Source organism: Danio aesculapii, chromosome 9 (genome assembly GCF_903798145.1).
Source record: "Danio aesculapii chromosome 9, fDanAes4.1, whole genome shotgun sequence".
In the NCBI taxonomy this organism is placed as follows: Eukaryota; Metazoa; Chordata; class Actinopteri; order Cypriniformes; family Danionidae; genus Danio; species Danio aesculapii.
Window position 1 is genome coordinate 49600094 of NC_079443.1, and position 27132 is coordinate 49627225.

A 27132-nucleotide genomic window follows, 5' to 3' on the forward strand; every position below is an offset into this window, starting at 1 on the left:
AGTTTAACTATTTATTAATTTATTATTTTACACTAGCTGTCAATAGTGTTTAAGAATTGGTCTCATTCAAAAGTCTTATAATGACAGGACACGAAACCGCACTGATTTGCTCCTCAGGCTTCTGTAACGCCTGCCTGATGGCATAAGCGTGAGCAGGCTATAGCCAGGGTGAGTTGGATCCCTTAAAATGCTATTTGCCCTAGACAGACAACGTCGTTGATAAAGTTCCTCGATAGATGTCAACTTGACTCCAACAGACCTTTCAGCTGACTTTATGATCCTCTTGATGGTGTTCTTGTCAGATACACTACTATTCTCATACCAAAGGGAGATGCCATTAGTGAGAACACTCAACAGCACCTCTGTAAAAAGTTGTAAGAATTGATGGGCTGAGGTGTGCCCTTTTTAACCTTCTCAGAAAGTGCAGTCGTTGGTGCGCTTTCCTTGCAAGACAAGTGGTATGGAGAGACCAAGTCAAGTTCTCAGTAACGTGGACCCCCAGGAATTTAACCTGCTTTACAGTCTCCACCGCAATATTGTTGATATATACAGGGGAGTGAATGGGGCGTTTCTTCCTGAAGTCGATCACCAACTCCTTGGTTTTTTCAACATTCAGAACTAAGTTGTTGTTACTGCACCACTCTGTAAAGAACTTTACTTCCTCCCTGTAGTTCCTCTCATTATTATCCCGGATGAGACCCACTATTGTGGTGTCATCAGCATATTTAATGATGTGATTAGTGCTAAGTTTTGCACAACAATCATGGGTCATCAGAGTGTATAGCAGTGGGCTCAAGACGCACCCCTGAGGGGAGCCTGTATTCAGCAGAGTGGTAGATGACGAAATACCCTCCACTCGCACAAACTGTGGCCTATTTGTCAAAGTCAAGAATCCAGTCCCAATTACTGTAAAGTGTCCTGTAGAAATTATCAATTTAAAAGTAGGAATGTACCGATCAGGTTTTTTTGCCCTCGAGTCTGGATCAATTGATTTTGAGTGTCTACCGAAATCCGATACTTAAATACATAAATACATAAAGGAATAAAGAAGATTAAAGAAATTCACCTTATTTTGACATTTAACAACTCTGTTAACAAACAGATCACTTCTGTGAGGTAGCTTGAACTATCAAGTAATAAATAACACAAATTCTTCACTTTTGGACTTTAGTGCAACAGTAAATATAAAGAATCACATATAAAAACTAATAACACCTCAACTTAAAATACCTGGCAGGCAATCCCGAGTTTACATATCTCACAGTTTGCTATGGCAATGTATTCATCATCAACTTTATAATACATGCAGACCGCAGAAATACTCGCGCTTTCCGATTCAAGCTGCTTCCGTGTTCTACTTTGCCGGCATTTAATCAAAGACTATAGACTAGTGTTTCCCAACCCTGTTCCTGGAGGCACACCAACAGTTCATGTTTTGGATGTCTCCCTCATCTGACCCATTAACTTTAGGTTTTGGAGTCTCTTCTAATGCAGTTTCCCAACCCTTTTCCTGAAGGCATGCCAACAGTACACATTTTCATCCTCTCCCTAATCAAACACACCTGAATCAACTCATCAGAACATTAGAAGAGACTCCAAAACCTGAAGTTAATGGGTCAGATGAGGGAGACATCCAAAACATGAACTGTTGGTGTGCCTCCAGGAACAGGGTTGGGAAACACTGCTATAGAATACTCGTCTCTGCAACAAAGTGATGTCATGCCGCACACATTGCTGTTTCTGTGTGAAGTCAAGAAAGAGGTCCAACTCTGTGCCACCGCAGACATGTTAAAAAATAATGACTATGTATGCATGTTCGAGTCCTGAACGGGAGGTAACGTCCGATCCCGAGTCCGAAACCACGTGATCGGGCCCGATTTCTGTCCACAAGATCTCTTTTATCCCTATTTAAAAGAGATATCTGTGAGGGGTGTACTTATTTATGCTGAGCACTCTCCAAATATTAGATCTGTAATGCATTAACGTTTTATTAACTATTATAACGTTTAGAATAACAAGAAATGTTTCTTGAAATCAAATCATCATATCAGAATGATTTCTGAAGCATCACATCACACTGAAAACTGGAAAATCGATGCAGAAAATTTGCATCACAAGAATAAATGAAATTGTGCAATGTATTAAAATAGAAAACACTTAGTTTAAGTAGTATTAATATTCACAAAATTACTGTTTTACTGGAAATTATGTTTTTTACTGTATTTAACTGCTAAATGACTGTTTTAATTAAATAAATGGTAACACTTTAGAATTACGGTCCATTGGTTAATGTTAGTTAATATATTTACTAGCATTAACTAGGTATAAATACTCTTGAACAGCATTTATTAATCATAGTTCAACATTAACTTATGCATTATAAAATTGAAAGTTGTTCCTGTTAACACTAGTTAATGCACCATGAGTAAATGTAAACTAACATTAACTTCAATAACATTAATTAACCTTAACAAACATGACTAAATACTGTAATGCATTTATTAACATGAACTATTGGTCATACATGTATCACTAATAGACCACTAACTAATGGACCATTATTTTTAAGTGTTGCCAAATAAATGCAGCTTTGGTGAGCGTAATTTATCTTTTGATCAGTAGGATACATTTAAAACTGTTATTTACAGTAGTCAACAGTTAAAATGGATCAAAAGAAATGCTAAAAAGACAAGAATGGGTGTTTAATAGTTTAAGGACAACTATAAAAAAACATTTTCCATCCACTTCAAATGTTGACAACTGTATATTAATTGTAGCTACATCACCGAGCCCTATGTATCAGCTAGTGGAAAGTTAACCTACTTTAGGTCCCTGAATACCTTCCCCTGGGGGCCCGTGTGGCCCTGAAGGACCTGGTCTTCCTATGTTGCCCTGAAACAGCAAGACAGCAGAATTAATTGAGGCAGCACAGGCAGCTTGTCCTCCTCGATCCCCATAGAAACGCAGACAGACTCCTCGTGCATGCAGTATCACACCTTCTTTACTGTAGTCAGACAGATTCATGTGGGAGTTTACAGTACAATAATAGAAATGTCAGTCTTACTGGCTTTCCCTGCAGTCCTTCACCTGATGGTCCTGGCAAACCAGGCAAACCCCTGAACCCAACGTCTCCCTAAAGAGAAAGATTCAAGGTTTACTAAAACGCCTTTTCAAATGTGAGGTACATTTGATGTTCCTAATATTTACAGTATGTCAAAATCTCTGAATGTGTAAAATCATCACTGCATAATCATTAGCTTATTTTTATCTATTTTGTAAATTTAGTGTAAATTGGTAATTATTTCCCAACTTTAAAGTGCTTATGCTAGCATTATTAATTATTTTTTTTATTTATTATTTTTTAGTGGTTTTTCACCTTTATTATGATGGGACAGTAGAGATTTCAGACAGGAAAGCATTGGGAGCAGAGAGAGGGGAAGGATCAGCAAAAGACCTCGAGATGGGAATCGAACTCGGGTCGCCGTAAGCACATCAGTACTATATGTCAGTGCACAGTATCACTAGGCTATTGGCGCTGACAGCATTATTATTTATCATTTTATTATTTATTACCAATTTGATGTTTTTTAAAAATATTTCCTACTATTTTCTGTTTGTTTTAAATTTAGTTTTGTGTTTGATAAATATGTAATTTATACCTTATTTATTAGGTTTAATACATTTCATTCTTAGATTTTTTTTTTATATTATAATTCTATCTGACTTGTTTTGGGTTTGATTTTAGTCATTTTAATTCTTCAACTCTGGTTAGCACGCGGCAGATCTGAGGATCACATTGGGGGTTTATCCATCGCCTCCGGATTCTAACTCCTCAACTTTAATTCTTCGTTTTCAAGATGCTTTTCTGACTGTGTGTTTCTGGAGGTGGTGGTTCCTATCTCTGGATGAGCATGTCGAAGTGGTGTTCGTGGACAGCTCATGCTCTCGCTGTAAGGGCTTCCGATTGCGGCTTCCGAGCCACCCCCGTTTCTCCCCGTGAAAGCGTTTAGCATACGGGCAGATCTGAGGATCATAGTGGGGGTTTATCCATCGCCTCCGGGCCCGCACACCACCCACTCCTCCACAGCGCACCCCATCCAAGCTTCAAGTGGTTGTGTCAGTTCATCCCCCGGGATGGCCACTCCTCCGCTTGATAACACCGGAGATCAGACGCCCATTACGACATCAGAGGGCAAGCTGTCATGCTCAGATGAAAGACCGGGCTCGCTACCATCCTACGGGGTGCAATGTATAGTCACGGTTCTCGAGTCAGACATGATGGCTGCGCTTCCTTGGCTGCTTTGGCAGTGTGGCTGGAGATGGCTTGTCCCCCAGTCACACCGCCGGACAGACTAGAGGGAGTGACGTGTGGGCTGACGCAAGATGAATCTTCCAGCTCCCGTCCCCTTCTTCCCAGAAGTGCACAGCAAGCACACGCTGACATTGAGGGTGTTTTTCACGTGCGCTTTCGCCTACACCTCCCTTGATGGTGAGGCGGCCAATGGGTACGAAGCTATTCTTCAGGTGCACGGTAGTCTCACGGTAGTCTATTATGCTCTCATGACCTTCAAGTCGGCCACCTGTGCCCTGGGGAGGACGATAGCCACACAGTGGTTCAGAAATGCCACCCTTGGCTTACCCTTGCAGGTATGCGCTGTGCTGACAAAGTATGCTTTCTTGGCGTGCCCATATCTTAGGCAGGCCTACTCGGTGACACCTTCGGGGACTTTACCCAGGAGTCCTCGATGGTGAGAGATCAGCTGTGCGCGATGGAGAAGGTTACACTCTTGGTGGGCTGGGAAAACTGCTCCCCCACATGGGTTCGATGAAGGAACAGTTATCCGAGCCCACCAAGCGATGACCTGCTCCATCACGGACCGGCCTACTCTCACGTTTACCTGAGACCCCGGTTCAGCTTTGTGCCAAGGTTCCTACCACCCCTTTTAATATCAGGTAGTGAGCCTGCAAGCGCTGTCTGCAAAGGAGGCAGACCTGGCCATCGCCCTCGCTTCGTGTGCCAGGCCTGTGTCCCCCGGGAGAGAGAGCACACTTAAAAGAGTGGTGCCTCCTTTTTGGTGTGAGAACGTGGGGCCTCTTAACAGATTATGTAGAGCTGCAGGATGGGCAACACCTATTACATTCACGAGATTTTATAATCCTTGAGTGGAGCTGGTTTCCTCCCGAATTACTGAGTAACTCCAGTAAATCGGGATGAAATTAAGCTTGGTGTCAAAAACGCTTGCTGCGCCATGCTCCCTAACCAAGAAATATGTGTGCTTTTTTTATTCTGCTAGTAAGTTCCCCACTTGGCGAACCCTAGAGAATTCCTCCAAGGCCCCTAGCACCCGACTCTGCAGAGGAGCCGGGTGCCTGGCTCAGTGTGATGTCTGGTATGCCCACTCTTGATCTACCCACATCCTGAGGTTCGGTGCCAGCTATACGCGGTCCCCAATGGCAATCCCATATGCTTATTTCAGCCACGGAGTGTTTCCCCTGACCAGGCGGACCCGTGTCTTCCCTACCTGCTAACCAGCTTATCATATGTAGCACTCCCCCTCTATAGGGCTAGTCCATATGTTCTTATGGGCATCAAGTCTCCCCTCTTGAGTAGCAGGTGGCCTCTGCAACGCTTTCCCAAGGTACTGTCGTATTTCTTAAATCCCTAGTCTATATTAGCAAGGTAAAAGCACATTTATGACCCCTAATCTAAATTTTTAAATTATTCTCATGTAATAGTAACTAACGAGCCTAGGGGACGTCGGAAGGTTGCTCTTGGTGATGCTTGTGTGCTCACGCTGTGCTTGTCAAACTTCACATCAGCAGCGTGACGGGCTTAGCTGCTGTGGTGTTTTCCATACAGTCTCCCATAGTCTGTTACCAGACACGCGTTGTAGTTCCCATAAAGGGGAATGTCCTGATAGGGAACGGGGGCGTGTGTCTCCACTGCCACAGCAGCTGAGTCTCCAGCTGTTAGCTGAGTGATCGGCTCTTCAGCAGGCAAAAATTCTACTGCTCACTTCTCAGCCGCCAGCTGATATATCCCACTAATGGCTAATCGCTGACAGCTATGGAGCTGAGCTCCGACAATTCATTTGGTATTCATTAACCCGTTTTCTTACTCTTCAGAGTGATTGGTGGTCTGGCGTACTTCCATAGTCTGTTACTAGACACACGTCTCCGTTCCCTATTAGGGGGAACGTGAGTTACCTATGTAACCAGGACGTTTGGAGCATATCTCAAAGAATAGCCATAAATGCATGTTGTTCAGGTAAAAATATCACCTTTGGTCCAGGAACACCAATGCCTTCAGGTCCGGGCTCTCCTGGTAGACCCGGTAAACCAGGCAGACCCTGTGAGCAGAGAAACACATATGCTCAGATAGCTAGCATATAACCTTAGTAAAATGACTTTAGTGTCTTTTCAGTGATTTATTAGCATACAGTAATGCTTAAACAGGGATGGAAAATTGCTCACCACTGGACCAGGGAATCCATCACCTTTAGGCCCTGATGGTCCGTGTGGGCCTGGGTTACCCCGATCACCCTAAATGTGTAATGCAAGAATATATACAGTTGAATATATCTTTATTAGCCCTCTTGTGAAGTAATGTGTAACGGAGAGATTTTTTTTCAACACAATTTAAACATTATAGTTTCTATAGTTTAAGCTAATTTCTTTTGTCTTTGCCATGATGACAGTAGATAATATATTTTTTGTTATTTTGTATGTACTACTATATGTTAAAATGCTGGTATTTAACTTAAAGTGCAATTTAAAGGCTTATCTAGGTTAATTAAGATAACTAGGCAAGTTAGGGTAATTAGGCAAGTCATTGGACAACAGTGCTTTGTTTTGTAGCCAATTGGAAAAAAAAACTTTTTAAGGGGACTATTAATATTGACATTATGAGTATTTTTTTTATTCCTGCCAAACTAAAATAAATAAGACTTTCTCCAGAAGAAAAATAGCAAATACTGTAAAAAAAATATTTTGCCTTTAAATGCATATAGATTAGGGGTATAATGGTAGCACATGTTTTTCGGTTTGGTATACATGTGCACTGAACAAATGCAGTATTATTTATTTATTTATATATATATATATATATATATATATATATATATATATATATATATATATATATATATATATATATATATATATATATATATATATATTATAGAGCTGAAGTCAGAATTATTAGCCCCCCTGAATTATTAGCCCCACTGTTTAGTTTATTTTTTCCCCCAATTTCTGTTTAACGGAGAGAAGATTTCTTCAACACATTTCTAAACATAATAGTTTTAATAACTCATTTAAAAAAAATTAAACAATAAATTCTGTTTTGAAGCTCTTTAATGTGAAGAGGCATGAACTGCTTTAAACACTGATTGAGCAGTTGCAAGACATGCAATCTTTATTCATATTTTTTGGTGCTATAATTAGTAGTAAAGAGCATATACTACTAATTATAGCACCAAAAAATATGAATAAAGATTGCATGTCTTGTAACTGCTCAATCAGTGTTTAAAGCAGTTCATGAGTTCACACGTAGCTATTTCTTGATACTGATTGCAGGTTTGGCATACTGTCCCAGGAGAGAACCCTGAGCTCGGAGATACTTAAGCCCAGGGCTCCCACCTGGTCGTATAGCATAGAAGGGGGTCCATGATCAGGAGGTTCTCAAACTCCCCCTGTTAACTGAGGAAAGGAGGGAGATGGGGTTGAGTATTCTTCAAAAACGAAGATACTAGAAGTAAAACAAACTGGGTTATTTATTGAAGGCTAGGATTCACCTGATTGGTTTAACATTGATTGTGATGCATGATCAACCGCGATCAATCATAGCACGTGATCCACAAGATAACAGTTTTTAAACAAGGTGCAGGGCCGGCGCGTCCATAGAGGCAGAATAGAGAGGGCGGCGTCCGTGACACCTCCCTCACCACACGCGTACCCAGCAGTTATATCCGCACCTAGGGCAGGAGAATAGAGAGGGCGTGGTCTGCGACACCTCCCTCACCCCCCGCTTCCTCAGTTATATACGCGAAGCCCCCCGTCACATTTAAGTGTTATGTGCACTTTTTAATTTTAAAAATGTAATGTTTTTTCAACATTTAAAAAAATGTGCTCAAATTAATAAAAGAATGTAATAGCAGTAGAATTGAATATTAAAGTGTGACATAGCTCTTTTTATAGTTTACAGCATTAGGCACATTAGACACAATGCTTATCTTTAATTTAATTTTTTTTAATCAAATGCATTTAAAAAGAGAGACTCAATTGGTTAAGTAAACTATTATTTAATAAAACATAAAAAGTACTGTCTGCATATTGCGTTTGTTTTCTAATCCACATAATCAAATCATGCTCATTTTCCCCATTGTTCAACAGATTTGACAGAACACACTTACCTTTGGACCGGGCAGGCCATAACCAGTCTCTCCAATAGGACCCGGAGGTCCAGCAGGACCCAAGTCACCCTGAAGGCACAGACAGATGAGGTCATGACATTACTTTTCTCTTTTATTGCTAAGTTGGCTATGATGAATGTGAAATAGAAACGTTGTGATTCATTATATTGGCAGTGGGCCATTAATACAGGAGGGGCACATTTGTTATAGCTTGTCTTGGTTACCTTTGGTCCTGCAAGAGCTCGTCCAGGTAATCCTGGCATGCCCAACCTTCCTGGAGTACCCGGCTCCCCCTAAAAACAACAGTGTGGTGTTTATATGATGTAACTGAATTACTACTAAAAGTGTGTGAGAAACCACAAGCATTTTTTTACAGTTACTTGCTTATGTGTGTTTATGTAACCTTGGAGAGCTTTTTTTTTTTGCTCCGTATACTCAAAGTATTTTTGGTGTTTGCATAAATTTTCATATTTTGCTATACACTAACATATTGTAAACTACTGTACAAAAGTTTGGGGTCAGTATGGTGTTGGTTGTTGTTGTTGTTGTTGTTGTTGTTTTTATTGCTTAATATTATTCTGCAAATACGTTAAACTAATCAAGACTGACAGAGGCATTTATAATGCTACAATTTTTTTTTTCCAACTTATGTTTTTTTTTCCAATTGTTTTTTATGGAGTCCTGAAAATGTGTGTCAGTTAGAATTAAATCTGAATGATCACATTTCCATTACAGGAAAAAAATACAACTTAAATGTATTTAAATGGATAACCTTTATTTAAACTGCAATAATATTTCACAATATTGATGTTTTATTGAATTTTGATCAAACAAGTACAGCCCAGGTGAGACTTCTTTCAATAACTTTAAACTTTCAACCTAAAACGTTTGAACAATAGCGTATATAAAATTATTTTATATTTATCAAAGGGAATAAGTTGATAGCTTTATTAACACAATATTTTTGATTGAATTTTTATTGCATAAGTTTCATGTTCACATTTGGATTTTTAGGTACAGTTGAAGGCAAAAATCATTAGCCATCCTGTGAAATTCTTTGAAATTTCAAATTTTTCCCAGGGGATTTTTAACAGAGCAAGCAAATATTCACAATATTTCCCATTATACCTGTTAAACAACACTTGGGAAATATGTAAATAATAATTAAAAATTTCACAGGATGACTAATGATTTTGCCCTCTTGATTTTGTACTTTTACTTAAAGTTTGGAATTGTTGATTGCTTTGGTTTATTGACTTTGACTTTTTGACTTTATTGTAGCAAAGAAATAATTCAACTGTCATCTAAAATCCATATGGATAATATCGGAAAACTTTCAGAATCAAAATTGCACTTTATTGCTTCAAATGTTCTCACCTTTGCCCCTGAAGGGCCACTTATACCAGGAGGACCTGGTAACCCTCGAATGCCACGCTGACCCTGATCTCCCTATTAAAATTCAGACACAAAATTAGTCAACACAAACTAGGTTTAATGACACAATGCTTAAGCCCTAAATGTGTATTACATCCACAAGAAGACAACCTGAAGACACTCATATAGATGCTCATACATCTACACACTGTAAAAAATTCTTGGTTACTGTAACCCAACTTTAGGTCAAATATGGACAAACCCATGGATGGGTTAAATAGTGTATTTGAAAACCATTACCTCAGTGTTGTCTTTGTCAATTTTCAACCCAAAGTTGTGTTACGACAACCCAGAATTTCTTTTATAGTGTATATACAAGCTTCTATTTTTGATGGTCTTCTTGTGGGTGTGAAATATATTATACATTGTGTATATATATATTACTGCTTGAATTACCTTTTCTCCTTGAGTGCCAATTCCTTGGGCCCCTTCAGGCCCCCTAAAACCTGGTGTCCCAGGCTCACCCTGATGAAGAGAAACGCCAATGTAAGAAATAAGTTGCACTTTCCTTTCCATTTACTTCCATGCATAAACATGCAAATGTGGAAGACCCAAAACACAACTTCATGAAAAGTAGCTTTGCATTTCACTTTTTTCATAAAGAAGAACCATTTACCAGTGACATTGGATATGTGACATGAAACACCAAACCCTATTTGGCTGCTTTCAAGTACAATTTTTATCCCCTTTACGTGCTAACTTCTCTCCATCTCGTTCCCTCAGATCTACACCACTGATTACTTTACATCTAAACATCTGAATGGGGTTAAATGGCTTGCCCTAAACCCTTGAGCACTTGGGAACTACACTGTTGTGACATCACAATCGCATAGCATTCTGGAACATGTACTTTCTGGAGTGGACATAGGAACCTGGCTTGCTCTCTTGGTCAAAATCGAGGGTATGTCCATGTAATCTTCCCTCGTTCACTTGATGAAGTGGAACACGCTCTAAAATTGTGGCAGGGATCCCTCCAAGGAAACAAGGAAAAGGAAGTTTTACGAGTAAGTAAATGGCTAAAGGTGGAGTGGAACCCAGCCTACTGTACATTTTAATGTAGTCATAGGAGTCAGTCAATAGAGTCAATGGTCAGTTGGAGACATTGCTCAAGAACACCATTTTATTGGTATGCATCCCCTGGCTTTACATTGTGGATTGGTTTGTGCCAGATGTTTGTTGATGTCTTGCTTACGATGATGTCACGGCACTAAAGACAGTCAGTGGTGCCCCCCCAGAATTTTTTTTTAGGGGTGGCCAGATGAGGCCACACCAAATCTTGGAGTGGCATGCACAAAATTTATGAATTCAGTGCAATGTTATATTTTTGTTTGTGGTAAATGAAATAACGTGGTTTTAATTAATTTAATTAATTACTTTTAAAATATTGCAATTTATTCCTTGAAATAATTCAGCAAGTACACGTGCAAACCAAAAGAAATCAACATTTAGTTTAAAAACACTTTTCAGGTCAGTTATTTTTCATATACTTTAATTGGACAGCATACAGCAGGGGTGTAATTTTTCCATGGGGCCACATCAGACTCACATTAGGGACGGTTTTAGAGGACCAGACCAGTACAGTTGATTTTGTTTAAAAGAAAAAAATTATTTTGTTAAACTATTCAGTATACATTCATAAAAACTCTAAAGTAGATAATAAAGAATCAATTTTACACAAAAAGTATTTTAAAGACCAGGATCACAATATCAACTTCATACACCCAGTGGTTGAACTAGGTATTGCACTCCTGGATCAAAACAAAAGCAAGCACAGGTTGCCAGATTGAGGACAGGAGCCAGTGAATTAAACCGTGCTCTAAATAAAAGCAACAGCACACAATAGAAGGAATATTTTCCTCGAATTAACTTATTAGAAACGGCATCAATTTCTCACAGCTGAACAACAGAAAACTTGATGACAATGATCACCTCAGGTAAACATGAGGTTTATTCAGTGTTAAATGCTAACAATGTGAGTTTGAAGGCCATTTTACATGACATTTATTGCCATATACTGAAAACAGCAGCAGATAGTTCACCTCAGATCTTGAAAATAAAATAAACCGTTTGAAATTGAACTTTACAATTAAACATGTGATTCAGCAAGTACATTTAATAATGTTAAAGAAATTTAATATGTATTACATAGAATATAAACCTAACAATTTCGTTAGTGAGTGCATATTCAGCATTGTTTTTCAGATAAACAAGAATGTTCACTTAACATGTTTCTTAAATGTCTGCAAACATGGTGTCTGGTATTGTTATTAAATGTCTGGTATTTTTATGCTTTAGAAGAGTCAAAAACTTACATACAGGACCTTTAAATCCCACGGGGTTGTTTGTATGATTGCTTCACCTTAGTTAATTATTTATTTATTTATTAACAGTTCTTTTTTATGTTCAGTTAGAGAATTCTAGCATGTGTTGAGGTTAACAAGTGCACTGAAATGTGAGGTGGATCCAGGGGCGCCACTGGGGTGGGGGGCAGGACCTGTATCTGCAATTGTTAATTGTTAATTTAAGGTAATTAGTCTACCTTTTATTACTGTGTAATTCCATACAAAGTGTGAAGCTGCCTGTTTGGTTCCTGTCACATGACTCGTGGTTCGCTCGTGGCACTCTGAAATGTTTTTTCAACTCGCCGTGCCTGGAAAATGTGAGCGTGACATACTGCATGTGCATTCCTTCCTATTTGCGCATCTCACGCGGGCCGACCAAACAAGTCCAGCGATCCGCAAAATGTCCAGGTCTGATTAATCGCATGCTTACATAGGGAATGATAGTAATATTGTTGTTGTATAACAGCAGGTATATAATGTTTAGTAATCAGCAAAAGCGTACGTTCTGTAGAAAAGTGAAAACATTAAACAATGCAAACCAAAACGACCTAATTCCGAGCCCTGTTATGTAACGTTAAGACGTTTAGTATTTAACTAGGAAGGTTAACAGAGAACATTGAATAATTACTTAAGTGAAGACATAAATGTATGACATACCTACCCATTGTTGTTTCTTAAAAATTGCCATTGCTGTCTGTTGAAGGTGTGTGTGTGTGTGTGTGCTGTCAATGACGATTGGGGAGGGGAAGTGAATCAGCTATGTCGGTGGCACCAATCAATCCGCAAAAATTTAGTGGCTGCGTTTTATTTATTTATTTATTGAAATATTGTGAATTTACGTAAGTACATTTTAAATTAATAATATCAACCGCAAAATCATATTGGGGTGGCCAGAGTTTACACAGGGGTGGCCATGGCCCCTTGAGGCTAGAGTGTAACTATAGTGATAATCTCACCTATTTTAAGCTGTACCAAAGTCCCTTTAAGGCAAGTCAAGTATGGTCAGGCATTCAGTTTAAAGGGGAAACATCAAATCCTCAAATTGCTTGCTTGCCGAGCTTGTAACTAAAATTCATATTAGCAATCACCAATAAAATTGAGCATCAACTGTCTCTTCAGTTTAGTTTCTAAACGTTCGACTCTGCAGAAACTCACGTCTGGACTAAGCCCCTCCCCCTGAGAATTGTCAGTCTATAGCGATTGATGATTGGCTCCTGTACTAGAAGGTGGGGCTACATTCACCATATTGACCATTACACTTTACCCCATTCAAAACTATGCGCGTGACACGTATTGTTTATTCTAGAGAAATTGGCGGTACTAAAATGGATTCGAAAACCAAATTGAAACCAAATCAAAACGAACCAAACATTTCTGAACCATACATTACTGTGCAGTAGAAAAGTGGCCTTGTAGATGATCTCACACCAGTCCAGATATCGTAAAGTTGAATTACCTTTTGTCCAGGAGCTCCATCTTCTCCAGGAAGTCCAGGTACTCCAGCCAATCCAGATGAGCCAGGCTCACCCTGAAAATACCACCAGTGTTTAATAATTACATCATCTTTTACATTCTTCATTACTGTGTTAAACTATCCTAAATTTCCTATTGCTGTGTAACGTAATGCCATCCTGTTTTAATTCAAACCTTTGGTCCAGGTTCGCCCTGTCCCCTTTCTCCCGGCGTACCCATCTCTCCTGGCAAACCTTGTTCTCCCTTGAAGAATGGAAAACAGATTAAGCCAAGAATTAAGCCAAGCCATAATTTTGTATTTCCTTTTACATTTTGTGCAGTAATACTAACCTTAGGACCAGGAAAACCCTCTCCTGGTGATCCTCTACCGCCTGGAGGCCCCCTCGGACCCTCAACACCCTGATATTGAAATATTACATTGGACAATGCAAACACGTAAGAATAATATTGATGTACAGCAAATAACAATTATGTAAAAAGTGATCAATAATCGTTTGATAATAATAGAGCAACAAATCAGCATATTATAATGATTTCTGAAGGGTCATGTGATGCTGGAAACTGAAGTAATGATGATGAAAATGTACAACAATACATTACATTTTCACAAACAGGACTGGTAAGGAGGAGGTGTCTGTTAGGTTGTAATAACTCTCCTGAAACCCTTTTCTCAGTCTTTCTGAATGAAACGCCTACTTTACTACTGTACATCCAATCAGCTCGCAGTAGAAAAAACAAGCCACGTCCACTGTTTGCTCATTGACTATTTAATTTCTCTAGGAACTGTGTCATTATTAGGAACATATAAATAAAGAAATGATGTATTATATCACCTTTTCTCCCTGAATGCCAACCCCTGTGAGTCCAACTGGTCCTGGCAAACCTGGAGGCCCGAACTCACCCTGAAAACACACACAGAGAAGATTCAGCCCTGAAATATCCCCATAATAACCTATAGAATATTAATGTGAGTATTTTGGAGTATGTTCTATCCAGCACTAGCAGGTAACTCATCTTTTCCCAGAGTAACTTGAGCCGTAATGGCTTTCCATCTGTTAGTTCTTCATACCATTTAAATGGATCCACTTTACATACATCATTAAACCTGTTGTGTGTCTTGTGTGAATCCTATTCATGTGCTGATGTATTTACAGCCCACCTTATCGCCTTTGAGTCCCAGGCCCGGCTGTCCCCTCGGCCCCTTTGGCCCCTCCAGACCCCGGTCCCCCTGTCAAACAAAAAAAAGAGGCGTCATCAGCTCTGTGTCTTTGAAATGCTAACCTCCTTTCACTAGCATTTGGGCGGTTGTATTGCACTGCATGTATTGTTTCTTCATTTCTATAAAACTATAGGGTTTCCGACTGCCAATAATAAAGCGCCAACCTTCAGTGAGCCTCAGTTGTGTGAAATAGCTCTGCACTGAAAAAAAAAAGTGAAACTATCATGCCAGTAGTTCATTAGTTCAAAGTAAAGGTTTAAGATTAAGTAAAAAAATATGGCTTCTGATTTTAACCTGTTTTTTATTAAAAAAAAAAAAATAAATAAATAAAACCGAACACCCTAGGAACATTTAAAAGCATTACTATTTCTCAAAGTAGTATTTTACTTTAAAACTATGTCAAAAATATAATTTGAGGGAAATTCATAAATTTAGCTATAACAAATTAGAGTAATTTTTAGGTAGGACCAAAGCAAAATTATACTTTGATCTGAGGGTAAAAAAATATTTTTTTTCATAATAAAAATCTATGTTATACCAAAGTAAAAAAAAAGTGTGTCTTTATTATAAACAACAGATTTGTACTTTCAAATACTTGCATTAACAATATAAATTAATGAAATACGGCAGTTATTCAATTGTATGGTTTGTACTGTATTTGTAATGGTAAATTACTGGCATCCACAGCTGCCTTTTTTTACCATAGATTTTACATATTTTTTTACAGTGTGCTACAAATCTCCACGTAGTTTAAAGAGCAAAGTGAGTACATGGTGTTTTTGGGAGAACCTCACCTTTGGGCCTGGAAAACCCTCTCCTTGTGGTCCTTTCTCACCTTGAACCCCCTGTGGACCTTGAGGCCCCTGCATTGACGAATAAATGTGAAGAAAAATGTCTATTAGCATAATAATGTAAGAACATACTCTTAAATAATACAGTAAGCCAGAGAATTGATTCTTGTATATTGTTGTGTTTTTTTCTGCCCTGAATTTGTAGGATAAGTTGTATTTGAAATGGATATCTGGTTAGACTTAATGCCAAAAAATATGCATGTGGGAGGATGTGTAAAAAATGTGCATTTAAGTATTATATAAATATACATAGAAACTTATATATTACATTACATGGACATTATATGCCTTATATAGAAACTTGTGCATTTAAGTGTTATAAAAATCTACAGAAATATACTTTATGTGAATTCATTAATTGTGAAGATGACTATTTCTGAGCTTCAGCTTGTATACTTACAGGCAGACCTGGTTCGCCTATGCCAATAGGACCCGGGGGACCCGGCCTTCCCTGAAATCCCATATCTCCCTGCAGATGGATCAGAGGCATCATAAAATCAGGAGAGAAGTAAGTGATATGAGATATGACTGCATGTTTAAGAATCACCACAATCATTACTATCCATGTTGGTTTATTGAAAAATGTACAGTGAGACTGTAGGGAAATGAACCCTTAACAGCCTGGCATATGAAATAATAGTACTGTATATTATTTATTATAAAGGGACAAAAGTATGATGCTTTTACCCAAAATCTAAATAATACATATTTTAAAGTGTGTATGTTTTTTGTTGACCATCGCATCGTATTTGATGCATCAGGCCTATTTAATATAATCGTTGATGTATTATGATGACTTATGTGATATAGAGGGAGCATAGTTCTCATAATTTAGGAGAAAAAAAAATCAAAGTCTAAATTTTAAATGGCAAAATACAATAAAATTGGGATATTCATTCAAACTTTATTATTACAGACTCAAAGTCCAATTAAAACAATAAATATATATATATTCCATAACATAAAATTTACAAAATACAGCTTAGTATTTTATAGTTTGAAAAATCACTGTGGCGACGCGGTGGCACAGTAGGTAGTGCTGTCGCCTCACAGCAAGAAGGTCGCTGATTCGAACCTCAGCTGGGCCAGTTAGCGTTTCTGTGTGGAGTTTGCATGTTCTCCCTGCGTACACATGGGTTTCCCCCGGGTGCTCCGGTTTCCCCCACAGTCCAAATGCATGCGGTACAGGTGAATTGGGAATGCGAGTGTATGTGTGTGTGGATGTTTCCCAGTGATGGGTTGCAGCTGGAAGGGCATTCGCTGCATAAAAACGTGCTGGATAAGTTGGCGGTTAATTCCGTTGTGGTGACCCCAGATTAATAAAGGCACTAAGCCGAAAAGAAAATGAATGAATGAATGAAAAATCACTGACTAAACTATAAAATCTCAAATAATGCATTTAAATATTACATACCTTATTTCAGTCATGCATATAAATATTATCATTTTATATCTTTAAATAATATATATTAGTAAGTTGAGATTTAATTGCTTAGTTCTAATGAGGAAAGCTCTGTGAATATTATATTTTGGGGGCTAATTGCATAATGCAATCAATAAAATACGATGATGAAATACAAATGAATGTTCTTCAAAATACACTTTACAATACAATGGATCATATTTAATAGCCACAATTTAACATCTGTTTACTAAAACTTATATATGGATAATTAAGAAATCGTAAGTTGCTTCTCTTTATCTTGAAATATTACTAACAATATGAAAATATTCTTACGTTTACTTTGTAAGCTAACCGCGAAAGTGGACATTATCATAAATATACTAGAAGACATTTTACTTGTTAAAAACTAATCTAAATTATCAGACAACACAAGCTATATATTAGATAGATTGTGTACAGTAGTGTTTTCATGGTGTTAAAAAAATGACAGTATACTTTAAATACTGTCGCCACTGGCTTGCATGGTTCGGGACCTGTAGAGCTGTGCATCGATGAATTTGCTCTTCAGTGTTTGGACTCTCAGCAGTGAATATTAAACCACAGTCAACTGAGCTAAACTGAACTGAACTTAAACTCTAAAAACTGAACTACACTGTTTCAATTTACTACAATCTTCTATGTGAAGCTGCTTTGACACAATCTACATTGAAAAAGCGCTATACAAATAAAGGTGAATTGAATTGAATTATAGGATTAAATTAAGTTTAGCTGGCTCACTGAAAAACATCTCAAACCAGAATAAGACAGCTTATATCTTAGCCTAATTAATATTATGGTGGTTTAGACACAACAATATTATGGTGTACAACACAACAATCTGTTAGCTTGGTCATAGTAAAGGGGACCAAAATCCCACTAGACCCACCCAACAGACCAAGTAAATCAACATAGTCTGATTGTTTGCAGTGATTTTGGAGAAATTAAAGGGATAGTCCACCCTAAAATTAACATTTCATCACCATTTAGTCATCTTCATGTCAGTTCAAATCTGTATGTTACACAAAAGAAGATATTTTGAAGAATGTGGAAACCGGTAGCCATTGGCATCCATAGTAGGAAAACATCCTGTGGAATCCAATGGAAGTCAATGGGTGCTAGGTGTCAACATTCTTATATCTTCTTTTGTGTTCAACAGACGAAAGAAACTCAAACTGGTTTGGAAAAAATAGAGGGTTTGTATGTAAATGGTGACAGATTTTTCATTTTTTTGGTGAACTGTCCCTTTTTAAGTGGTTTTGCAGCCAAAAAGGTAAATGAATCTGACCTTTGGTCCAGGAAGTCCAATTCCACTGTCGCCCTGAATTCCCGGCAGGCCAGCAGGACCACGCTCACCCTGAGATTATTGACAAACAAACACAACAAATTACAGGTATATAATTCAATGAACATCTCAGCTGAGAAATGAGATCTCAAATCATTAATCACCTTCATCAGTTTATCAGCTTTGACATTAGATAACTTCGATATTTAAAAAGAGGTTATGAACTCGAGAAACATTTCAAGAATGTCTTACTGTACATTTAACATAAGCTAAGCTCTACAGACAGTATCTGTGACATGCTGTTGATTAGCATTAAAAACAGGGATATCTCAACCCTCGCTTTAGAAAAACAAACTGAAAATCGTGCTGACAGAAATGCGCAATATATCTACTTACTAAAAACAAAAAAGCCCACTGTCAACGAGCTGAATTTATTTTCTGCTGAAATCGAAAGCAAGTCACAGATGCTGTCAATAGAGCTTATACTTTTAAAAAAATGCTGGGTTGTTTTAATCCAGCACTGGGTCAAATATGGAAACCCAACAGTTGGGTTTAAAAATGCAGTTTAAGTGAAGTTTAGTTATAAACAAATTTCGAGAGGATCACGTGCTTATGATTGCTAGCGGCTGGATCCGCATTATCCAATTCTCAATGCACCAATCAGACGACTCCTAAGCTACTACAAATACCCTGAGTTACGTACCACCGCTATCTTCGTTTTGAAGAATCCCCTACTCCTTCTTCCTAGATGGGTGACACGGTGGCCCAGTGCTTAGCACTGTTGCCTCACAGCAAGAATGTCTCTGGTTCTAGGCTTTACCAAACCAGCAGACATTTCTGTGCGGAGTTTGCATTTTCTCCCCGTGCTCACGTGGGTTTCCCCCGGGTTTCCCGGTTTCCTCCCACCGTCCAAAAAACATGCAACATAAGTTAATTGACAAATCCAAACCAGCACTATAGACATGCTCCTTGTAAATGGTTATCTCTCAAGAGCAATCACTGGCTGTTCATTGGTTATTACAGCGGGGGAGTTCTCGAGATCTACCTGACCTCAAACTCCCTTCTCGCCTTGCAACGGGAGGGAGCCCCGGGCTCGAGGATCTTATGAGCTCAGGGCTCTCTCCCGGGACAGCATGCCAAACAAGCTTATAATTAATCATCAGCTAAGTGTGAACTCTTGAAATGTAATTTTTTTTAAAAATTTACCCAATGTTGGGTTTTCTCCATGTTTGACCCAATGTTTGGTTAAGGTGCACTCCTAAGGTGCAATTTTTTTGTCCCACATCTTTATTGAATAACATACACACACAACTCTGATAAATAGTAATACGCAATTAAAATAATAAGCATAACCTATGGATAAAAGGTGTTTATGATGCCTGTTAAAGGTTAATACAACTCCGCATATTTTAGAGAAGGGGTCTTAAACTCATTTGTAAGTCGCTTTGGATAAAAGCGTCTGCTAAATGACTAAATGTAAATGTAAATGTAAACTCAAATTAGCGGGGGGGTGGGGGGGGGGATGCGGAGGGGGGGGGGCATTTCAGTGACTTACAATTCATAGGAGGGCTGTTTTAACATTTTAAGCACAAGAAAAAAAAAAGGGGAAACCTGACATAATTGATGCATCTTAGGACAACAGACATGATGCTTATATTTCAAGCATTACCTGTCACCAGTGATAATGCAAATCAGCACGTTTATCATGTCACACATCAGCTGCTGAAATATATCTGTGTTGGTTGTGTGTATGGCCGAGCGTTAGACACACACTCCACAGACTATATGCAACTCAAATAATCACTCGTTACAACTGAGGTATGTAGAAGAGCATCTCTGAACACACAACACCTCCAACCTTGAGGCGGATGGGCTACAGCAGCAGAAGACCACACCGGGTGCCACATCTGTCAGTTAAGAACAGGAAACTGAGGCTACAAGGCCGCTGAGTGTATTTTTAATAAGTACAGTTCAGAATTAGTATGTTGTTTACACTAATATATCTGTTATGCTGGATGACAATGGAACGTTATTACCACTAAAGTTATTTGAAACTTGATGTGCAGTAAATATGCAGTTTAAAAAGGGAAATTATAGTTGTAACCAGAATCGTTAAAATCTTTACGATTTCTGTCCATATTTTACAAGTACGCCAGCAGCACAGTGCCATCTGTTTGTGCATTATTGCAGCTTTGGCTCGTTTAAAGTGCCTTTCACACAACTATATAGAAAAGAACTGCTGTCAAAAGTACAAAGTACAATCCAGGTCAGTGCAAGCGCTCACAAATCTGCTCATGGCATTTACAGTATCTCCTCACTCTCTCAAAATCTCTTTGTTCGCTTTATCTGCGTGTCTGTGCATGAACAGAACACATTTATACTTTCCACAGCATTTTTCCATCATCTGCTGTTATTAGATACCATGACAATCCTTTTAGAACACACATAGTCTGTTTGCTGACCTGACAGGAACCATTTTATTGATTCATTTTCAATCTCAGGGGAATTAAAAACCAGATTTAAATTATGGTGCCAAGCAGTCTATTATTTCATTTTTTATGACTTTTTAAAACGTTTTAATCAAACAAAAATACTTTTTATGTTAAAAATAAAATGTATACGATGTTTAACTCAATATTTTAGTGAGTTTGAATGATATTACATATGATGCAAGTTGAGATGACTAGTAAAAGTTTTGTGAATATTTAGTGGGTACGGAAGGTGTTCAAACCCCCTTAAATGTTTTATTGCAGCCATTTACTAAAAAAGTTCATTTTTTCCACATGAATGTACACACAGCAGGTTTATTAAAAAAGAACAACTAAAATATAACATGGTCCTTAGTATTCAGACCCTTTGCTGTGATATTTAACTCAGGTGCTGTCCATTTCTTCTGATCATCCTTGAGAGGGTTCATTTGAGTCTAGCTGTCTTTATAAGACCTTACACCTCACAATGCATGTCAGAGCAAATGAGAATCATGAGGTCAAAGGAACTGCCTAAAGAGCTCAAAGACAGAATTGTGGCAAGGCACAGATCTGGCCAAGGTTACAAAAAAAATTCTGCTGCACTTAAGGTTCCTAAGAGCACAGTGGCCTCCATAATCCTTAAATGGAAGACGTTTGGGATTACTAGAACCCTTAGAGCTGGCCGTCCGGCTAAACTGAGCTATCGGGGGAGAAGAGCCTTGGTGAGAGAGGTAAAGAAGAACCCAAAGTCACAGTGGGTGAACTCCAGAGATGTAGTCAGGAGATGGTAAAAAGTTGTAGAAAGTCAACCATTATTATGGTTAGCAGAGTGGCCAATAAGATTAACTGCTTTAATTTTATCTTGGTCTCATCAAAGCCAAAACGTTCTAAGCGTTATGTGTGGAGAAAACCAGGCACTGCTCATCACCTGTCCAATACAGTCCCAACAGTAAAGCATGGTGGTGGCAGCATCATGCTGTGTGGTTGTTTTTTTTTTTTAGCTGAAGGGACAGGATGACTACTTGCAATTGAGCGAAAGAGGAATGCGGCCAAGTACACCCCTGGACAAAAACCTAGAGGAAAACCTACTCCAGAGTGCTCAGGACCTCGGACTGGGTGAAGGTTTAACTTCCGACAAGATAATGACCCGGAGCACACAGCTAAAATAACGAAGGTGTGACTTCACAACAACTCTGTGACTGTTCTTGAATGGTCCAGCCAATGCCCTGACTTAAACCCAATTGAGCATTTCTGGAGAGATCTAAAAATGCCTGTCCACCAAAGTTTACCAAACAACCTAATAGAACTGGAGAAGATCTACAAGGAGGAATGGCAGAGGATTCCCAAATCCAGGTGTGAAAAACTTGTTGCATCTTCCCCAAAAAGACTCTGTATTCGATCAAAAGGGGGCTTCTACTAATATTGTGTGTACATTGAGGAAAAAAATGAGCTTAAATAATTTTAACAAATGGCTGCAATATAATAAAGAGTGAAAAACTTAAGTGGGTCTAAATACTTTCCATTCTCACTGTATATTTAAAAAAAAGTCTGCAGGGCTCTTTAAACCCCTCAATGCTTCCTGTAGTTAAATTAACTATAGGGAAACTACTGGCAAAGCAGCAGGCCTGTCTAGAAGGATCTATTAAAGGAGATCTAAAACGTGTCAAAACATGTTGATATTTGCCCCCTTTATGAGCACAAGTGCCCTAAAATGAACTAGATTGACTGCAGTTGGTGAAACCCTTCAAACTGCAGATTAACTGAGGTTTCTTTTAAAAGAAGACGCTCATTTTTTTTAGAAAATAGGCTCATTTTACAATACCACCTGAATTAAACAGTTGAGTTTTACCAATTTTCATTCATTAAGCAGATCTGAGCAATAGTATCTGGATGCAGACTTGGATTTCAGACACAATGCACTCAATGCTAGTGATGTCACTGTGAGGGGTAGGGTTAGGGGTGGGGTTAGGTGTGCGCATTAAAAGTGTTGCATGCAGCTAAGCTTGCAACTGCACCAAGTCTGCATCCAGCCCCTCTTGTTCTGAACAGTTTTAGCATAGCTTAGCATAATCATTGAATCGGATTAGACCATTAGCATCTCACTCAAATGAGTTCTGATCATTTTTCATATTTAAGGTTTGACTTTTTTTGCAGTTACATCGTGCACTAAGACCAACGGAAAATTATAAGTTGCTATTTTTTTTGGTCAATATGGCTAGGAACTATACTTTCATTCTGGTGTACTAAATAAAAACCTTTGCTGCTGTACCATGGCTGCAGCAGGCATAATGATATTACGTAGCACCTCAAAACTGTTCAGAGCTAGATCAATCCCATGATATTGATGGAAGTTCGATGATTTTTATGCACTGCGCTGAAAAAAAGTTATAGCAACTCTTCATTTTCCTTAGTGTTAGTACATGATGTAATATATGAGTGAGATGGTAATAGTTTAATCTGATTCAATGATTTATGCTAAGCTAAGCTAAAAGTGCTCCCGTCAGATGAATGGATTAAAAAATGGTAAAACGCAACTGTTGAACTTTAGGAGAGCTGTAAAATGAGCCTACTTTCCAAAAAGTGGAGTAATGCAATAGCTGAGTGTTCAAAATTTCCTGAAAAGATTGGTTTTCTTTTAAACGGGCCCTATCATACACCCGGCGCAAGATGTGTTTACCCCGACATGTTGCTATTTTCAGACCAGCGCAATTCTAATTTAGTTTTCCACCATGTTGTTTAAATAGTAATTCCCTTTGCATCACTTTGTGGACTCATGGGTGGTCTAGAAAAGAGGTGTGTTAAGGCGCATTGTCGGCGAGTTGCTATTTTGAGGAACTAAAATAGACAAAAAGCAGAACTGAAAGCAGGTCCAAAGTCTAAAGTGCGTTAGTTGTGCATCTTGCATACACATTGCTTAATACACTCAGGATGTACAATACACAAATATCTTTACAAATGAAAAAGAATTAAAGGATTAAAATATTTTTAAATGATTATTTTCTACATAAATATAAAAACCACTGCCTTCATGCCTCCTTCACCTTGGGGGGCTTTTTTAGTTTATTCATAACAATTTGCTTTTGTATAATGTTATTATTATTAGCAGTATTATTTATTATATGCTTATTTATATTTGTTTTATTAAAAACAAGCTTAGATTTGTCCACCTGTCAGGTTTTGGACCATACAGTATGAGGCATAGGACGTGTGTTTGGAAATAACTCAGTTGTTTGACCACACTTTGTTATTACTGTTCATTTATTCATTTGCTGTAAATTAGAACTGACTTTAGAAATAGTTTTGAAATAAATCTTTGCGCTTAAAAAATGGAATTAAATATGTAGGCTGAAGGATGTCTGTGCTTACATCACGTTTCTTTATTCATGAAAGAGAGAAAGAGAAAGTAAAAGTCGATTGGAGGAGGCTCATTCTCTTATTCTCGCACTGTAGATGCTCAGTTTAACTGTTTTCGCTCTAGTGAAGCGTTCAGTTTTTCCACTTACAAAGTCCGTCATGTAAATAGCAAATGCGCCATGGCGCGACGCAACTGACTCTTAAAGGGAATGGTAGATGAGGCTCGGATTGGTTTATTCTCAAAACATACCTATAACTCATCAAGAGAATAAGCACAACCTTAGCAAAAGTAGATTCGCATATGCCCTTAAAGCTTTTGCACCTTGAGCTTTAGACTTTGCACCTAGATCATTAAAATAGTGCCAAGAGAAAAAAAAAAGTCTACCGTTTTAGAGCAAATTCATTTTTAGGTTAACTATTCCTTTGACAGGAAACAAAATCAAACATTTAAATAAAAATGCATTATGAAAGGATGCATAAAATATCAGCATAGACATAAAAAATAGACACTTTAAAAAATCAAATAACAAAAAGTCAAAACAATAAAATAATTTTATTTTGCTTTTACTAGTAAGTTAATCAGGTTAATCAAGTTATTAAGTTAATCAGGTTAATCAAGTTATTAAGTTAATCAGGTTAATCAAGTTATTAAGTTAATCAGGTTAATCAATTTATTAAGTTAATCAGGTTAATCAATTTATTAAGTTAATCAGGTTAATCAAGTTATTAAGTTAATCAGGTTAATCAAGTTATTAAGTTAATCAAGTTATTAAGTTAATCAAGTTATTAAGTTAATCAGGTTAATCAAGTTATTAGGTTAATCAAGTTATTAAGTTAATCAGGTTAATCAAGTTATTAAGTTAATCAGGTTATTAAGTTAATCAGGTTAATCAAGTTATTAAGTTAATCAGGTTAATCAAGTTATTAAGTTAATCAAGTTATTAAGTTAATCAGGTTAATCAAGTTATTAAGTTAATCAAGTTAAGTTAATCAGGTTAATCAAGTTATTAAGTTAATCAGGTTAATCAAGTTATTAAGTTAATCAGGTTAATCAAGTTATTAAGTTAATCAGGTTAATCAAGTTATTAAGTTAATCAGGTTAATCAAGTTATTAAGTTAATCAGGTTAATCAAGTTATTAAGTTAATCAGGTTAATCAAGTTATTAAGTTAATCAAGTTATTAAGTTAATCAGGTTAATCAAGTTATTAAGTTAATCAGGTTAATCAAGTTATTAAGTTAATCAGGTTAATCAAGTTATTAAGTTAATCAAGTTATTAAGTTAATCAGGTTAATCAAGTTATTAAGTTAATCAAGTTATTAAGTTAATCAGGTTAATCAAGTTATTAAGTTAATCAGGTTAATCAAGTTATTAAGTTAATCAGGTTAATTAAGTTAATCAGGTTAATCAAGTTATTAAGTTAATCAGGTTAATCAAGTTATTAAGTTAATCAGGTTAATCAAGTTATTAAGTTAATCAGGTTATTCAAGTTATTAAGTTAATCAGGTTAATCAAGTTATTAAGTTAATCAGGTTAATCAAGTTATTAAGTTAATCAGGTTAATCAAGTTATTAAGTTAATCAGGTTAATCAAGTTATTAAGTTAATCAGGTTAATTAAGTTAATCAGGTTAATCAAGTTATTAAGTTAATCAGGTTAATCAAGTTATTAAGTTAATCAAGTTATTAAGTTAATCAGGTTAATCAAGTTATTAAGTTAATCAGGTTAATCAAGTTATTAAGTTAATCAGGTTAATTAAGTTATTAAGTTAATCAAGTTATTAAGTTAATCAGGTTAATCAAGTTATTAAGTTAATCAGGTTAATCAAGTTATTAAGTTAATCAGGTTAATTAAGTTAATCAGGTTAATCAAGTTATTAAGTTAATCAGGTTAATCAAGTTATTAAGTTAATCAAGTTAAGTTAATCAGGTTAATCAAGTTATTAAGTTAATCAGGTTAATCAAGTTATTAAGTTAATCAAGTTATTAAGTTAATCAGGTTAATCAAGTTATTAAGTTAATCAGGTTAATCAAGTTATTAAGTTAATCAGGTTAATCAAGTTATTAAGTTAATCAGGTTAATCAAGTTATTAAGTTAATCAGGTTAATCAAGTTATTAAGTTAATCAAGTTAAGTTAATCAGGTTAATCAAGTTATTAAGTTAATCAGGTTAATTAAGTTATTAAGTTAATCAAGTTATTAAGTTAATCAGGTTAATCAAGTTATTAAGTTAATCAGGTTAATTAAGTTAATCAGGTTAATCAAGTTATTAAGTTAATCAGGTTAATCAAGTTATTAAGTTAATCAAGTTAAGTTAATCAGGTTAATCAAGTTATTAAGTTAATCAGGTTAATCAGGTTATTAAGTTAATCAAGTTATTAAGTTAATCAGGTTAATCAAGTTATTAAGTTAATCAGGTTAATCAAGTTATTAAGTTAATCAGGTTAATCAAGTTATTAAGTTAATCAGGTTAATCAAGTTATTAAGTTAATCAAGTTATTAAGTTAATCAGGTTATTCAAGTTATTAAGTTAATCAGGTTAATCAAGTTATTAAGTTAATCAAGTTATTAAGTTAATCAGGTTAATCAAGTTATTAAGTTAATCAGGTTAATCAAGTTATTAAGTTAATCAGGTTATTCAAGTTATTAAGTTAATCAGGTTAATCAAGTTAATCAAGTTATTAAGTTAATCAGGTTAATCAAGTTATTAAGTTAATCAGGTTAATCAAGTTATTAAGTTAATCAGGTTAATCAAGTTATTAAGTTAATCAGGTTAATTAAGTTAATCAGGTTAATCAAGTTATTAAGTTAATCAGGTTAATCAAGTTATTAAGTTAATCAGGTTAATTAAGTT

At 36.8% G+C, this 27132-nt stretch overlaps 1 protein-coding gene across 1 annotated transcript in view; it reads right to left on the reverse strand.

Moving 5' to 3' along the window:
- The window catches only part of col28a2a (collagen, type XXVIII, alpha 2a), a 71250-nt gene that overhangs the window by 13178 nt on the left and 30940 nt on the right, over positions 1-27132 (reverse strand). The window contains exons 12-27 of the mRNA XM_056465927.1: positions 18463-18531; positions 16134-16202; positions 15677-15745; positions 14823-14891; positions 14497-14565; positions 13994-14062; positions 13838-13906; positions 13647-13718; positions 10245-10313; positions 9792-9863; positions 8639-8707; positions 8415-8483; positions 6475-6543; positions 6282-6350; positions 3065-3133; positions 2824-2892 (exon numbers count right to left, since the gene is read on the reverse strand). Of these exons, the coding sequence (XP_056321902.1) occupies positions 2824-2892; positions 3065-3133; positions 6282-6350; positions 6475-6543; positions 8415-8483; positions 8639-8707; positions 9792-9863; positions 10245-10313; positions 13647-13718; positions 13838-13906; positions 13994-14062; positions 14497-14565; positions 14823-14891; positions 15677-15745; positions 16134-16202; positions 18463-18531 (1110 nt within the window). The remainder of the gene's footprint in view (positions 1-2823; positions 2893-3064; positions 3134-6281; positions 6351-6474; positions 6544-8414; positions 8484-8638; positions 8708-9791; positions 9864-10244; positions 10314-13646; positions 13719-13837; positions 13907-13993; positions 14063-14496; positions 14566-14822; positions 14892-15676; positions 15746-16133; positions 16203-18462; positions 18532-27132) is intronic.